The sequence below is a fragment of the Mugil cephalus genome, chromosome 7 (assembly GCF_022458985.1).
Source record: "Mugil cephalus isolate CIBA_MC_2020 chromosome 7, CIBA_Mcephalus_1.1, whole genome shotgun sequence".
Lineage (NCBI taxonomy): Eukaryota > Metazoa > Chordata > Actinopteri > Mugiliformes > Mugilidae > Mugil > Mugil cephalus.
The window spans coordinates 6,867,300-6,883,071 of record NC_061776.1 but is presented as its reverse complement, the minus strand read 5'-3'; the positions used below and the strand labels follow the sequence as shown (position 1 = coordinate 6,883,071).

Here is a 15,772-nt window from a genome sequence, read left to right as displayed (position 1 = left end):
TTCACGCCTGTGTTTGTGTTATTTTCATGCTGAGCTGAGTTTACGTTTGAGGAAACGCTGAATGAAGGAAGGAATGTCTCCGTTTTTGTTTTTAGCGACATGTTCAAATTAAAATACAAAGCTGCCTAAAAACATTTAAATGCAAGTCTGATGAGCAGCACACAAAAATAACACACGGACAGAGGTAGACAAAATAAAATATCCCCTGATAGTTTCACAACAACTTGAATCTTCAGTTTTACGCCATTTTTCTTCTGCAAAACCTTTCAACCTCCGGGACTGGATCCAGATAAATGTGGTAAATATGGAGCAGACCAGTCACCTTGTATTAACAGCATCATTGTGTAGCTTCAGTCACAAGCCAAAATGTGTCTAAACATGACTATAATAATAATCTAGTTTAATATCATCCTGCTCATTTGGTTTCAACCACATTAAATACATGGTAGCAACACTTGACATGGCTAAAACTTATGTATGTTGTTTTGTTTTGATTTTTTTTTCCTGTTAAAAACATTATTTTTGTTCATCTTATCATCTGCTGTATCTTTATTGTGCTAATTACATTTTGCTAACTACACTAAGAGATAGTGTCCCTGTGGTCAAGTAGAGCACAGTCACTGCTTCACTCTATGCATAAATTGATAAATAAATAAATAAATAATATTGGTTGCTATTATTGTGGTGGTGCAATCAATTTTGGAGCTTATCTGGATGTTTTTAAATAACTTTATTTATTATTATTTAGCGATCGTACTGGAGGTTTCAGTGTTGCCAGGCAACCATTGTCTTCTTCCGGCCGGAAGTAGGAAGTAGCCCCATTTAGGACAACTGCCCCAAGTTCGACTAAAACTAAAAAGTTAACAAGAAACATGTATTCTTCTAGTATATATCAGTGGGATTTGTGTGTCTTTCTTTGCAATTCCATTAATTTCTGTTGTTTGAGCAGAATTATAAAATGTTCCCCGTGATTAAAACCAGTGAATAAATTGAATCCCGACCAACTAACTGAACTAGTGCTGGTTGCCTGGCAACAGGACCTAGCCAATAAACCATCCAGCTAAAGGCGAATTACTGTAAAAACTTCTGTTTTTGTCTTTTAATTTTTGCAGATTAAACAAATTAATTATATTGTGGTAATAACTGACAATTTTATCACCACTTTGGGAAGAGTCAGCATAATTATTCCCGATATTTGTAAACTAAGCTAGCCGCTAAGCTAATTTAGCCGACTGAATCATGTAGCTCATACCTGATCTGCAGAATCAAGAAAGGAAAAAATAGTTTGTGTTATTGTATATCGAAATTGGCGCTATTTAAGTGATGGGAAGCCAGAATGTTTTTTCTTTTTTTTCAAATATTCAGAAATTGAAGAATTAAAACTCAAAGTTATAAGAATTTAAAATTATCTATAGACTGAACTGGTTCACTCCAGTGAAGAAACTTTGTGAATTGTTAATCTTGTATTATAAATTTATTTATTTATCCGGAGTTACGTGCAATATATTTGTAGTTACATGTCATTACCACCAGGGCGCGCTAACTCTCCGTTTGCATATTTAACACCTGAGGGGCCAACAGAATTCAAAGTAGACAGGAGTCCTCACTCTGAGTGTATTTCCACTAAAAACATTCACACGAATTAACAGAAACTAGAGCACATACAGGTGTATCTTAGCTGTACACGGACAAAGTGGCACTGAAAGGCCATTTAAAACGGTGCTTGTGTTTTAATTTTAAATATTGACTTTAGAAGTCGTGTACCATCATGGTTATTTCCACTACAACACAGTCAAGTCACATGCAAAAGTTCTCAAATTACACTACAATTGTGGGATGTATCGGGATGTAACAAGAACAGAAGTACAAGAATCCAGTGAACAACTAAATCCCAATATTGCGGAGTGAACCCCCTTTCGATCAATACAGCTAAAGCTAAAGAGATGGCGGTGGATTTCTGTAGGTCCAGGCCCCACCTGCAGTCTGTAAACATCAACGGTGAGTGTGTGGAGGTGGTTCAGACCTTTAAGAACCTGGGTCTACAGCTGGATCACAAACTGGACTGGACGACTGACATAGACTCAGTGTACAAAAAAGGTCAAGCCAAAAAAAAAAAGTCTCTTTTCTCGGAGGCAAAGATTGTTTAATATTTGCAGGAAGCTGCTGGAAATCAAAGTCAAAGTCAACTTTATTATCAATTCTGACATGTGCAACACATACAGGATTGTAATTTCCATATATATATATATATAATATTTATTGATCCCCACAGGTAAATAGTTTTGTCCAAGAGTCCCAAGATAAGAAAGAACATATATGAACCACACATAGACATGAGAATAAGAATAAAAATAAAAATTAAATAATTAAAAAAATAGAATAACAATGAGATGGGATATACAAGCATTTAAGCAAAGTATAATAATAAAAAATAACATAATAACTTCAAATTCTATGTCCTCACTGGACCGGAAATCTGGCCACGACAAAAACAGTGGAGTGGTACATCTCATCTATCCCGTCAGTAGAGGATCTCTGGTTGAAAGTAGTTGGTGAAGTCGTTCTGTTTAACCAGCGGAGTGATACATCGCGTCTATCCTGCCAGTAGAGGATCTGTGGTTTGAAGGTAGTTCAACCACGACCAAGTTGTCACCCTGTGGAGGATTACACACCGGCCACGGCCACGGAAGACACGGGAGAACCGGCGACAGCACACGTATCTGACAACCCCCCCCCCCCGGACACAAGTAAAAGGGAAACGAGTTTCACACGGTGGTCGTTCTTGGACGGAAACTTCACGGAGAACTGAACCTTTCTCGCTCGGGAGCGGCGGAGGGTGTGTTTTTAATCGTCCCCGGGGATCGAGAGAAGAGGAGGTAGGTGGTGAAGGTGCTCGGGACACTCAGGAATGCTGTAACCAGGAAGCTAATTAGTTAGCGACAGATTAAAACAGGACCTGGGAGCTGGGAACCACGGCTTAACATTACAAGATATTATTGTTAGGATTAAGACTTTAACTGTGAGTGGGACTGAAATGTATATGAACAATAATAATAAGAAAAAACTGCTGCGACACGTGACAAATAGACATAAGGTGGCTAGTTTCTATCTATCTATCTATCTATCTATCTATCTATCTATCTATCTATCTATCTATCTATCTATCTATCTATCTATCTATCCATCTATCTATCTATCTATCTATCACAAGTATAAACAAAGTAAGACTAATAATAGTAAAGAAACTACTACTATGACTAATATAAATGGATATAAATGGACAGAAAATGGGTGGTAACATATTCCCAGTACTAACACACACACACACACACACACACAGAGGAAATAAAAGTAGCTGAGTTTGGTCAAAAACAGAAGCAGACGTGTCTTTGCTTCTTACAAGTCGATGACTGATGCATTGATTTGGGATTAATAGCATTAATAGTTGTCAATTCATCCATTAATCAGGTAAAAGCAACATTAGCTTTGATCTTTTATCGGGTTAAGTCAAACATTTCCTCACAAAGAGAGGTTGTAAAGCAAGTCTGGGCAGCTTCACAGACTAAATATGTGTGTGTTCGACATTAATCACATTGATGATCCCATTTCGAGGCCTTGAAAAGTCTCGAATACAAGCATATTTTGCGTGTAGGACTTAAATTACATTTAGTAAATCTGTTTATTACCACTTCATTTGCAGTATGACCCCCCCCCCCCCTTTGACTGACCTACTATGTTTCTGTTCCTCATTAGTGGCGTCCAGTCCAGGGATTTCCTGAGGTCATAGTTCAATGACAATAAGTTTCGTTATTTTGAAAATAATTCAGATTTTCCTTATTGTTTTTGTACTTTGTGTAGGTAAATTTAACCCATAAAGGTCTTAAAATGTCTTAAACTTCACTTTCTCAAACCTGCAGAAATCCTGAACAGTATGTTTGAACTGATTTTTTGTTATGTCATTATTTATTATTGGTACAAGCAGGGATACAGACATAAACATACAGCAACACAGCATCCAATAAAGGAGCAAACAAGGAAAAAAGAAATAAACAATAGGTCAAGATTCAAGAGATGAGACCGACAACAGCATCCCGTCAAGAAACCAAGCTGTTCCGCAGAGGAAATTCCTCTCCCATTTAAAACTATGCAGCGCAACTTCACAGTTATTTGCAGCGATCGTCTTTTCCAAAAGAAACTGGAATATACTTTTAGAGAATCTTACATTTAGGCTTGTTCTTGATTGGACTTTCAGTCTTTTGTATTTGTATAATAGTTATATTTTGGGGCAGTTCTCGCCCAAATACCCCCAATATAACAATTATCATTTGTTTGGTATTAATTATCAGAAGGGGTAAAGTTTACTAGATCAAGACCTTTCTATTCTGTGTGGGTTTTCTTTCCTTTATGCTGTTTCCCTCATTAAGCGAGCTGCAGCTGGCTGTGGTGAGTTGAAGTGTGACAGATTGCGGTTATAACAGTCGCAGGAGAGACCTCAGGGAGTTGAGTTTCGAGGGAAATCGTGGTGAGAGGTGCCTAACTGGGGCAGAGCGAGCTGAATCCAGGCCGAGCTGAATCCAGGCTGCTCGCTGCTGCTGCTCTGGCCAGCGCCGGCCTGTATTTGAAGGTCACGGTGCGCCACTTGGCTGGTTCCGCTCATTCCTGATGTCGTAGATTGGGTCCGTTCATCCGGTTCTCACAGAGAGGTCAGTGTTTTCGCTGCTCTGATGATGAAAAACAGAAAGATTGAGTTGTGAGTTGAATATTGGAAACGCAGCACCAGCACTAGCAGCCACGGAGAGATGTTAACATTTTCCGTTAAATCTGAGGCCAATACGATGTTTGAAATGGCTGTTTGGCCAGTAGTTGTGGCTGGTACCAATGGTTCCTCTCTCTGGTGAGTATTGGGTCATTAAAACGACTCTAGAGTCTTGTGGGTTTCAGGTTAAGATGTTTCCCGTAAGTCATTTAGAAGTGAAGAAGCTGCTTGGATGAGTGGTGAAACATCGCCAAGAAAACTCAAAGGTTTTGTTTTAGTTATGCCACCATACCTGGATGAGTGCAAAATCAGAATCAGCTTTATTGGCCAAGTATGTGTTCACATGCAAGGAATTTGACTCACCTGTACAAAAACACAGAACCTATATAAGCATAAAAAATAAAACTGTACAGCGTAAATTAGATATGTTAGGGGTGGGAAACAGGATCAATAAGGTATGTTTTCTTCTGATACAACATCTATTTTGAATGTCTTATTATCGCACGTCGTCTCGAGTCTTGTCGGCAGTGTGAAAGGGTTGACACGGCATTTCTTTCCCCATCAAATGACCCTCCAATCTATCCGGGGAAGCGCATCCCGTGTCACCCCGCTAAATTACCCGATGATGCCTGTCACGTTCTGATTTTGTCAGTGTGCATCCTGTTAGGGAGTCATTATAGAAGCTCCAGGGCTGCGAGAGCCGCTCACTCAGATCTCGAAAAGGAGCAAAGTTTAGGTCGACTCCCATAAGATCAGGTTTTTTTTCAATCAAACAAATCAAATGTGTAGCTACATTATCTTTAATGTACGCCAATTAGCCCTACGTCATGCTTGGGAAATCCCACAGAAAGGGGGAATCCTGATATGAATATACAGCACAGTGTTCTATACAGCTTGTGTAGTGATATGGCAGGCCCACCTTTTATCAGTTTTCCAGTCTGTGCTGCGTTTGTATACTTTCCGAAAGGGACAAAATTGCTAACATTCGACTCACTTACGTCCGTGCTGTTCGTTGTTTACCTCGCAGTGTGTAAAATGTGTAAAAAAGACGTCGTTGGTGACGTATGAGAGGAAAAAGAATCTAAATCTCACAGCGGGAGGTCAGACCCCACTAAAAGCCTAAAGGCCTGGTCACTATTTTCAGTGTGATATCGGAATATGAAAGCCCTGCCGGTGCTGAAAGCTGATGACACGTGGCAGCGTTTTGACTTTTAGAAGTAAGACGACAGAGAACAGCTGGACAAAAACAAAGCCACGTGAAAGATGTGAAAGCAGAGGTCAAATGTGGTGGAAATACCACAAAACTCTGTGAACCAATGACAACATTAGTTTTTGTGAAAATCTCTTTCATAACTTAGAAATTCATTTAAGTATCTCTCAATTAAGTCCAATCCATCGAAATCAGGTCCTTGTGAGTCGTAATTGTGCAACGTTTTGGCCCAGACGGAGGCAACGTGAGGCAACTGAACATGACTCTGCCTTCATTACCAGTAGTTCTTCGAATTTGGTTTGGTGTGTGGGTGCGTTAAAGGGAAATGTTTGCCGCGTATTTGGTGTGTTAGCTACGTCCAAACATGTCTCTAAAATGTTTGGCCGTAGTATGAAGATATACTTCTTCTAGTATCAATGTCTGCATAACTTCTCTTATTAAATTAAGTTTTGCACATTTCCAGGGATAATGTAAAGGCAGCAATTGTCAAAACTTGCCATCAGCTGTTTTCTAACGGGTTATTGCAGGTCTTAAAAAAAACTGATGGCTGTGATATTAATTCACTTAAGTGAATGGGAAAACAGTCCCCGCTTTGTTTCTCCTTCCATAGCAACACATACAAAATATGGACATTGAATTGAGACGGACAAACACGCTTTCCCTTCTCTTTAAATGCCTCCGTTAGGGGACAGAGATTCGCTCTGTCTCATGAAAATAACTCACTCAAAGTAATAACTAGCAGCCCGGCTCGAGGTTGAAACAGTTCGCTAACAGGAGTCATGTGAGACTCGAAGCTGCCGCCTCGGTTTCGTCTCTGCAGAAACATTCAGCGCCATTAGCAACAAGGAACCTCTTTTCCAAGGTGCTGCTTCCTGTTGTGCTGAGGTGGCAAAAGAAATGTGAGGGTGTGTTTGCTAACACTCGCTGACAGTAGCAGATTTTTCAAGATTTTTTGTCAGTTCAATCAGCTCCTCACACGTTTTTCTTTTTATTTCCCATCCCTGTCAACAGAGGCCTTATTTTAATGTCCCGTCTGGTTTTACTCACGACTCCCGCCCTGTCTGCCCCACGCCCCACCCTAAATCTCATTACCATCGCTTTAAATTAAGGTGCTTCTTCTGATTTTTTGCTGATTGGACTCTGAGAAGATTTGTGCTCTTTAGTAAACAGCAGTACTCAAGCCGAGGCTTAATCTAGGCAGGGATAAGAGAAGGAGACACTCAGGTCCTTCCAGAGTCCTGTAGTTTTGAGGTATTTTCATAGTGTAGCCCTAGTCTCTGTTTATTCCTGATGCAATTTAAGTGCTAGATATGAGATGTTTAATTAGTTGACAAGTGAAACCAGGTATTTTTTTCAACATTCATTTAATATTTTATGAGGTCAAGCCAGAGAAAGTAGTGGAAAATGCGATTGAATGTTCTGTTTTGTAGGACCAACTATCTAAACCCAAGACCCAGAATTAAGCTGACGACCAGAAAATGCAAAGAAACGTAAAATATTCTCATGTTTTCGACACTCAAACCTGAAAAAAGCGTTTGACTCGAGATCAAATTAAGTTTTACATATTTAAAAACAGAAATTTATTTCAATGGAGGGGTTTTCTGTAAAGTACATGTCGTCCATTGCGGTAACCGTAATTTAAAATTGAAAATAAGTTGTCCCTGTAAAAATATGAACTATAACCACAAGGCAGTATTTCAATCAACAGCTCACAGTTGTTGGCGATTTACATTAAAACTTTGGCAGGATAAGTGACAGAGTGGGGAAAAAAAAAAAACTAACAACAAGGGGAAATGTTGAGCAAGTATTGCGGGAAATTAACTCTTGTCTAACAGCTGTGATGACTCAAGTCCCAAACTTTCCCAGCTAAGAAATATAGTATTTTAACTATGTGTATACACAATCAGTGTGATTACTGATCAGTGTTAACACACAGGAAGAAACCGTCTTACTTGGTTCCTACCACCAAATTCACCATGCTGACCACAGCAACAGCCTTGGATGTTATTTTGAGATGTATCATACATTTAGACAGTCTAAAGACATTCATCGCCCTTTATACCGGATACACTGCATCATAGAGGACCATCTCTTTGGAACAATCTGCCACCATCTATTAAAGCGTCCTGAAATTACGTTAATCATTATTAACAACATTAGTTGTATGTTTCAGTGGTGTCCAAGCAGAAGTTGCATTTACTACGTTACCCTCCACAGCGGTTCCACTTACTTCTTGTAATATCTTTGTTGGAGAAGCTTCACTTGATAAAAACGGACCAGACTTCGTCCCCTCTGTGTCCTCCTTTGTGTGTGACATATTTTGCCTCCAGCTAAGCCCCGCCCTTCAAAAAACATTACATTGTTTACAAACCGTGAAGGGTTTTATTGCCTTCTATGTGGACAAGGCTTTATTTTTCTCCTTCAAGACAGCACTGAAATGGTCCAAAGTGTGAATTCACTTGCAACTTATGCAGCACCATAATTTCAAGAAAAAGTGACAACACCACCAACATGCTGAAGCATTTGTCAACGACACACGGCATTAAATACCGAGAGCGCCATGTGTTCGACAATCTCCCGTCAACAAGTCTCAGCAGAGCAGAGCTAGTGAGGATCTAGTGACCAGTCTCCGATTTATTTACTTACACAAGCTCTTATCTCTTTTAGAAACTCAATAAATTTCTGTTCTTTACAGGAAACCACAAAGGCCTAGGAATTGATAAGGGAATATAGATAAAGAATCAGATCGATAAGCAGAATCAATAATGAATTGTCAATGCCCATCCTTAGCCTGGAGTTAGATTTTTAGTTTGTTTCTCACTTATGTGAAACAGTACAGTGGACTCTGGCTTATTATTTGTATTACTGCCTTTTACTAGACTCCATATGTCTACAGCGTGAGGATTAGGGCCTGGTCTTCCTCCTGTCAACTGATTTAAGAGGTCACAGGTTAATGAGGAAAGCTGCCACTTCTAGTCATTGCATACCCATCACCCAGTCTAATGTTGGCACCAGACGCAGCGTTTTTTTTTTTTTCCCCTTCCAGTTTCATTTGGCTAATGGACTTTCTGTTCAGCCGATAAATTCGGTCAGATTTCCCTCACCGCCTGTTATCCTGAACCGGCGAGTTAATCTGGGGTGATACTGTTCGTGTGGCCACGGCGTCGGTAGAGTAATCCAGCCACTGGTGGCCTAATCACAGGTCTTTATTAAGCTAATGCACAACTGAAGGTGGTCAAAAAGGCTGCAGTACTTTCAGATAATATCTACCAAATCCAGGTTTACTGTTCAGCTGTAGGGTTTATGACGACTGTACCGTAAAACAGCTTCACAGTCAATGAATTGGTTGTAAAAAAAAAAAGGGCGTAGCTTGTGTGGGACGGAAAGGAAAAGTGGAACCGCTATAACCACCACGTTTTACAGTGGCTCTTATTTGCCATGAGGTTGGTCTACTGCCCAGTTTACTGCACTGATACTGGGATGAAAAAAACAAAACAAAATAGCCGTGTTGTTTTGTCTACTTGTAGTCCAATATGTTGAGGAAGGACGTTGGTTTTGTAAGGCCGAGGTTTCTCTGGATGTGACTCACACATGTGGGATCGGAATTATGACCGTCTTTGTAATATCCTGCTGCTCGTTCTGTAATATCCTGTAACTTCCTCCGGATTAGATGAAGCTCACATTTTAGTTTAGGCTAGTGCTTATGTAAACTTTACATGGACGAATCTGCCGTTTGTTGTTGGTTTTCCCCAAGAGCAATTTTGGGAACATCTCCACCCGTCGCCACCTTGGTAACACCTGACTCCACCTGGGTGGTTCACAAATGGTGACGGGGGTGGAGCCGATGCCAGGAAAAACGATTGGCAACCCCAAAGATGCTAGCTGTAATTTCTTGCCAAACCTGTTGTTGTTGCAAATCAACATGTTTACAACCTGGTACAGGAAACAGTTTTGGTCTCTATAGCCAAGTCCTTCATTCATGACATTCAAGAGGTGTATTTTAATATTAAGTTATCATGGAGGTTTGTGGACTGACTCATGTTTGGTGCCACCCTCAAGTTTTCAAATGATGAACTGTGGTTTTTGACCTGTGAATATAAATATGGCTGAGGAAATAGTATTGATAAGGAACGTTTAAAATTCCTCAAACCCTGACCAGCTACCCAGTGCAATGATTTATTTATTTTTTTGTTGTGGAAAGTTGGTCTGGAGTCCCTCCGTTGGGAATTCATTATGTGGATTTGAATTTTTTTACACTAAAATGGCTATGATTGGTTGTAGGACTATCGCATTGTCCAGGCGAAGTATTTATTTTTCTACACCAAGCTACTGTGAAAATATCTATGAGAATTGAGTTTCCAAATCCGAATGCAACATTTCTAAACTTGAGGACATTTAGTATCAGCACACTGCACATTTGAGGCACTTTGCTGGGATTGTAAAATAGAAATGCTATTGCAAAATGTTTTTCCTAGATCTCTTTATTCCAGGAAACTGTAGTCACAGTTTCATAATGTCAGTCTGTTGTAATGTACCTCCAGTGTTGCTGCAAGAGAAGAGTTAAATCTGTATTAATAACAGTTACAAAAACAGCTTTTACACAACACAAGGAGAATTAATAACAGTGTATCAGACACTTTTTTTGGAATTCCACTGGGTTTTCATTTTGGAGTCTGTGGTTTGTAGTACTGTTAAATAGTATTGGGTTATACACACTCTGCCGGCTGTTTCTATTATTTTGACAACCCCATTTTAGTCAGTGGGCTAGACAAAACAAACACGTTACAGTTCAAATCCAGTTTAACGACACCACAAACTCCATCCTCCAAAATACTCCCGCAGTTGAATTACTAACCTTTATGACGCTGTTTCAATATAAACTGAACATTATTACAGCGGAGGACTGTTGTAGTAGAAAGGATCTGTTACTACTGGTGGTAATATAACTAATATAACATGTAGTAAAATATGAAAATATAACAGCCCTGCACTCAAACTCCCTTTCTGACGGTTATAATATTCTTGAAATATCTTGAAATAGTCATTTTTATAAGCACTATTATCATTATTATTATTATTTTACAGTTAATCCTTTATTCCTTTGTCTTACATTTGGACATTATCAGCTGCAAAGTTTCCTTTAGTTTGTCACTTTTATCTCTAATTAAATGCCAGAAACATTCTCAACAGAAAAAGCAAAATGGCAAAATAATGAAGCATGTGTTGATGCAAAATAACACAATTTTAATAGTTCTACAAACAGCCTCCAGAGGGAAGACACAGATGAATCAACAGCTGTCTCGGTTATTTTAAATAACTAATGAACTCTCTAGTGAGTGTTCATGAAAAGATCTCATCATGTCGCACTCATTCCGTTCAATAAAACCTTTTAATCAATTAAGCAGTTCTCGGTTTCTTGTTTTTTAACTCACGTTTGCCCAAGTCTTGGCTTTGTGGTGATGCGTTTCTGTCTGTCGGCGTCTTTCAGCTGCGTTACGAGCATTTTTGAAATGTCGTGTCATGAAAAGAGAGCTCCACTTGAAAGCTGAGGCCGGTCAAGGTGTGCTACAAGTCATGTGGTAGCGGAGAGAGTGTGACTTCAGCAGGAAACTATGTGTGTGATTCGACAAATTTCTCAACAGCAGCAGCAGCAGCATGTTGTTGGTTTGGGTGGAAGAAGATGATGTGACTCACATGACTCCTTCCGTCTAATCCTTTACTCTGAAGCTCTGAGCTATGTTCAGTTTCTGATTTTTTCTGATTGCTTCAGCAGAGAATGAACCGTTGTTTCGCTTAAGGGATTGAAAAGTGGTTATCCTCATGTTGTATTAAGTTTTTCGGGGTAACGTTAAAACACTTAAAAACTGTTTCCTAAATTATTTTGTGATAAAACTAAACGTACAGCCTGAGAAATCCCATTTGACTGGGAGGCCAGTTTGTTTTCAACAAGTAAGATGTTGGTAAAGTAATTTCTTCTTGGTGTCATACTGTGAAATTCAATTTTGGGAATTTCTTGGTGAACATCGATTCATTGCAAAATCCCATCTAGAAGCGCTGTGGTACATAACCCAGACGTATGTGTGGCTCTGTTTCTTCTACAGAAGTCGGTCAAAAAAAAAAAAAAAATTAGTAGTAGTGGTGGTGCATGCTGTACACAAACATACAGTAAACATACAGTAGTATATATCGCTCTAGCTGCCCAACATGGGTCCATATCTGATGCAACACCGTCACAAGTCTGTAGTCATTGATGTTGTTGTTGTTATGAGGGGCTATAGGTGGCGAGAGGTGTGGCATTGACATCAGTGTGTTTGTGAACCGCATAAAAGCTCCGTATTTATGTATTTCACCCTGGGATTCAAAAAGGTGCAGTTTCAGTCACTGAAAAATCCAAATCCTTCACGATGGTCGGCAGAAACGTACACACAAAATCATATTCGTGAAGACATGGACTATGAGTAGTGTCAGATAAAACCTGGGAGGTTTTCCATGCAACAAAAGTCCCCTTTTTGACGTTATAGTTAAAATGGTGTTCATAATCAGACCACTAGATCGTGGCAGTCTCTTTTTATTTTTACCTGACGCCCTGTTTGTTTTCTCCCCAGCTCTGCCCATGAAGCCATGGTGAAAAGTCTTTTCCTCTTGAGGTGAACTGCCTGCTGGACAGTCGGAGGCGCCATGGCGGAGCTGCCTATCGCCCCGGGCCAGGTCTACATCGAGGTGGACTACGACTATGACTACAAGTCCAAGGACCGCCTCATCTCCATCCGACAGGGGGAATGCTACATGCTGGTCAAGAAGACCAACGAGGACTGGTGGCAGGTGAGGAAGGACGAAGGGGCTAAGGCTTTTTATGTACCTGCTCAGTATGTTCGCGAAGTCCGCAAAGCCCTCATGCCGCCTCCCAAAGCCCTTCCACATCCCCCTCCCTCCGCCGGAAACACTCCTCCACAAAGTCGGCATGCAGTCTGGGTCAAACCGAGCAACCTGGAGCTGGGACTCCCCGATCGGCCGTCTGAGAACAGACACGACTCCACCTACCGGCGCTCTCCTTCGGCGCAAACCGCCTCATCGGGCCACTTCAGCCCCCCGAGTCAACGGAGGGACAACAACAACCACCACCACCCGCCCACTAGTCCCACCGAGCACGACAGGGCTCTGGCCGACATCCTCGTCCACGGTGGCAGCGCCGGCCCTCAACCCCCTCAAAAAGGAGGGTCCAGCACTCTGCCGCGCTCTCGAGCCCGATCCCCAGACCTGGTGAGGGCTCCGCTGGACGTGGACACCACCCAGCACTGCGACTCGGCGGGTGAAGAGAGGCGCACCAACGACTCGGAGTCCGGAGACGAACTGAGCAGCTCTTCAACTGAACATCTCCAGGTAAAGTCAACGCTACCTTGGCTTTTTTCTTTCTTTTTATATTTATTTTAATAAATGACAGTTGGAGCAAATCTAAAACCTTTCTCTACCAATGCATCTTCAGACTAGGGATGGGCAACATGGACTACAAACATTTATCCCGATAAAAATCATGATAAAAAATATTCTAATTCCAATCCATGTTTTTGACTCAGTCTGTCTCTACATAAGATGATACTGACCAGTTATAGTCAAATAAGCTGCTTCACTACATGTTTAAGTTGTTTTGGAGGAAACTGTAGTGACTATTCAAACGAGTTTGCAAACAGCAACATATCTTCCACCCGTTGAAATGCAAACACTTCGTTTCTATCTTTACATCGCTTGCTTTGCTTCTCATAAGGAATGGACCGACCGAATGCGTCAGCAATTATCAGCTGAGTTTTTGCTTTTTCTGTTGCATGTTATCAAGATGAAATGAAGAAACAGGGAAAATTACGGTTTCGTTATTTATTAATATTTAAACTGCTATGTCTGTAATGTCAATAGCAGCACGGCTGGCCACCGTAATAATTGTAGTTTGCATGCAACATTTTATTTTTTCTCATCATAAAAAGCTAAAATCAAGGGGGTACAGGTCGTCCAAAACGAGGACTGTCCCCAGAAATTGGGGACATCTGGTCATCTTAACCAGATAATGTGGTTTCTTTCTCCAGATGCATTTTCTGGCTCTTGTCGTACTCTGACTTTTGGTTGTACTTGTGTTGGTGGAATGAATTTGTTGTGTTGCTGTCGTTGGCCATTATCTCTTTTTTTGCAAATTTTGTTCCACATCCACCTTCTGATAACCAGTGGCTTTTGCTGGTGAAACTCTTTGTGTTGCAGCCCTGTGTACTGCAGAACAAAAACACGTGAGAAAATAGAAACCTGGTCTCAGACCTTTAATTTGTGGACCACGGGAGAAGTTGTGTTCATTTTACAAGTGCTCGCTTGGTTTCACAGTCCTTCCCTTCTGCTAAAGGACACCTCTGTTTTTCTTTTGGCGGAGACGTCGGGCTTCCTGGTTAATCTGTCACCTTTAGTTTCTGGAGTCTGGATCACACTGTGATGCATTCGACACTGACGTAACTGCTGCCTCAGCATGTTGTGTGTGAAAGGTTATCTGGAAGTGAACATACACAATTTCAAAGTATATTTTCTGAAAGCGGCCCAGGTTAACAATGGAGCTCCTTCCTTCCTCCACTGTTTAAATGGCAGCGCAAAGGTCAAAGTTGTCAAGCTTGTTTTGGTTTTGTATACAACCGGTCTAGCTTTGTGTGGCAGCAAACACACTGTGATTTTTCTCATTCTCAGTGGAAGTATCACGGCAAAATATAATATCCCTGCCTTTGATTTGTTGGATTTCTTTCCTTGTGCTTTTTTTTGATTGGTTTTAAATCCAAACAAATAACATGTAAGCAGCTAATTAACCATTTTTAATTCAGATTCAGTGAGTGTGTTTTCTTTGTCCATGTTCACACTACTAAGGCCATACTAAGGTCGTCTTTACTGATTTCCTGAATCATTTAGATTCTGGTTTACAAGTTCCCGATTCGATTCATTAATCAATTTAGAGATTTTTCAGTTTTGAAACAATTTTTACTTCAAACTAAAACTAATGTTGTCACTGCTTTCAAAGATTTGTTGTAGTAATGAGTTGTAGCATCTGTCAAGTATCTGCATGCAAAATTACAAACAGTCTCGTGAGATATCTAATGAGAGGATGTAGCGTCTGGGCGTGAATTTAGGAAAAACATCGAAGGATTTAATGAGTCAGTATCAGATGGAGATAGATTTGAATAAGAAAATTGATTTTTTTTTTTAAGTCCTTTAAACCTCTTTCCGACACTTGCTGTGTGAATCTAAAACTGCTGCAGTCGTGACTTTATGAAGACGAGCACCAAGTTACACCTTCTTTTAGTTTGGCTTGTGTGTTTTTGTTTGCGTCCTCCATGTTGGTGTCATCAAGACGAGGTTTAATGAATTCGCAGTCCTGCTGTGACTGATTGTCTGGTCAGTGCTGCAGAGCCGGTCTGAGCCAGAAGGTGGGTGTTGTCCGCTGACGTGTTTGTGTGTTTTTTTTGTTTTTCTTCTCTCCTCAGTCCTGGCAGCATGGTGCTGGTGACAACAGCTCAGGTGTGAGCCAGGATACAAAGTGTACCCTCCACATCTCTGCTCTCATATATTTGAAGCAGCCAGTTGAGAAGGATGGATGAATGTAGAAGCTAAGGAGCAGAGTGAATGCAGGAAGTAGGGTTGTGTTTGTGAGTCCAGCTGCAAGACCTCGTTCTTATTTCCAGCTCCTGATTGGGAGACCTAACCCTAACCCTACGGCCTAGGGTTAGGGTTAGGTCTAGGTCTAGGTCTAGGGTTAGCCTATCAACAAATGATATGTGTCCTTGTACCTG

The 15,772-nt window shown here is 40.6% G+C and overlaps 1 protein-coding gene across 10 annotated transcripts in view; it reads left to right on the top strand.

The window, feature by feature from the left end:
• The first annotated feature begins 2,637 nt into the window (after positions 1–2,637).
• Positions 2,638–15,772, top strand: part of LOC125010492 (rho GTPase-activating protein 12-like) — a 60,417-nt gene continuing 47,282 nt past the window's right edge. For 2 of the 10 annotated variants that reach the window (XM_047589148.1, XM_047589147.1), the window contains exons 1-2: positions 2,639–2,876; positions 12,572–13,346. In XM_047589148.1, the coding sequence (XP_047445104.1) occupies positions 12,645–13,346 (702 nt within the window). In that variant the 5' untranslated portion in view covers positions 2,639–2,876; positions 12,572–12,644. Of the gene's footprint in view, positions 2,877–12,571; positions 13,347–15,772 lie in introns of all 10 variants that reach the window. The other 8 variants (XM_047589150.1, XM_047589149.1, XM_047589153.1 and 5 more) reach the window with 6 other exon arrangements.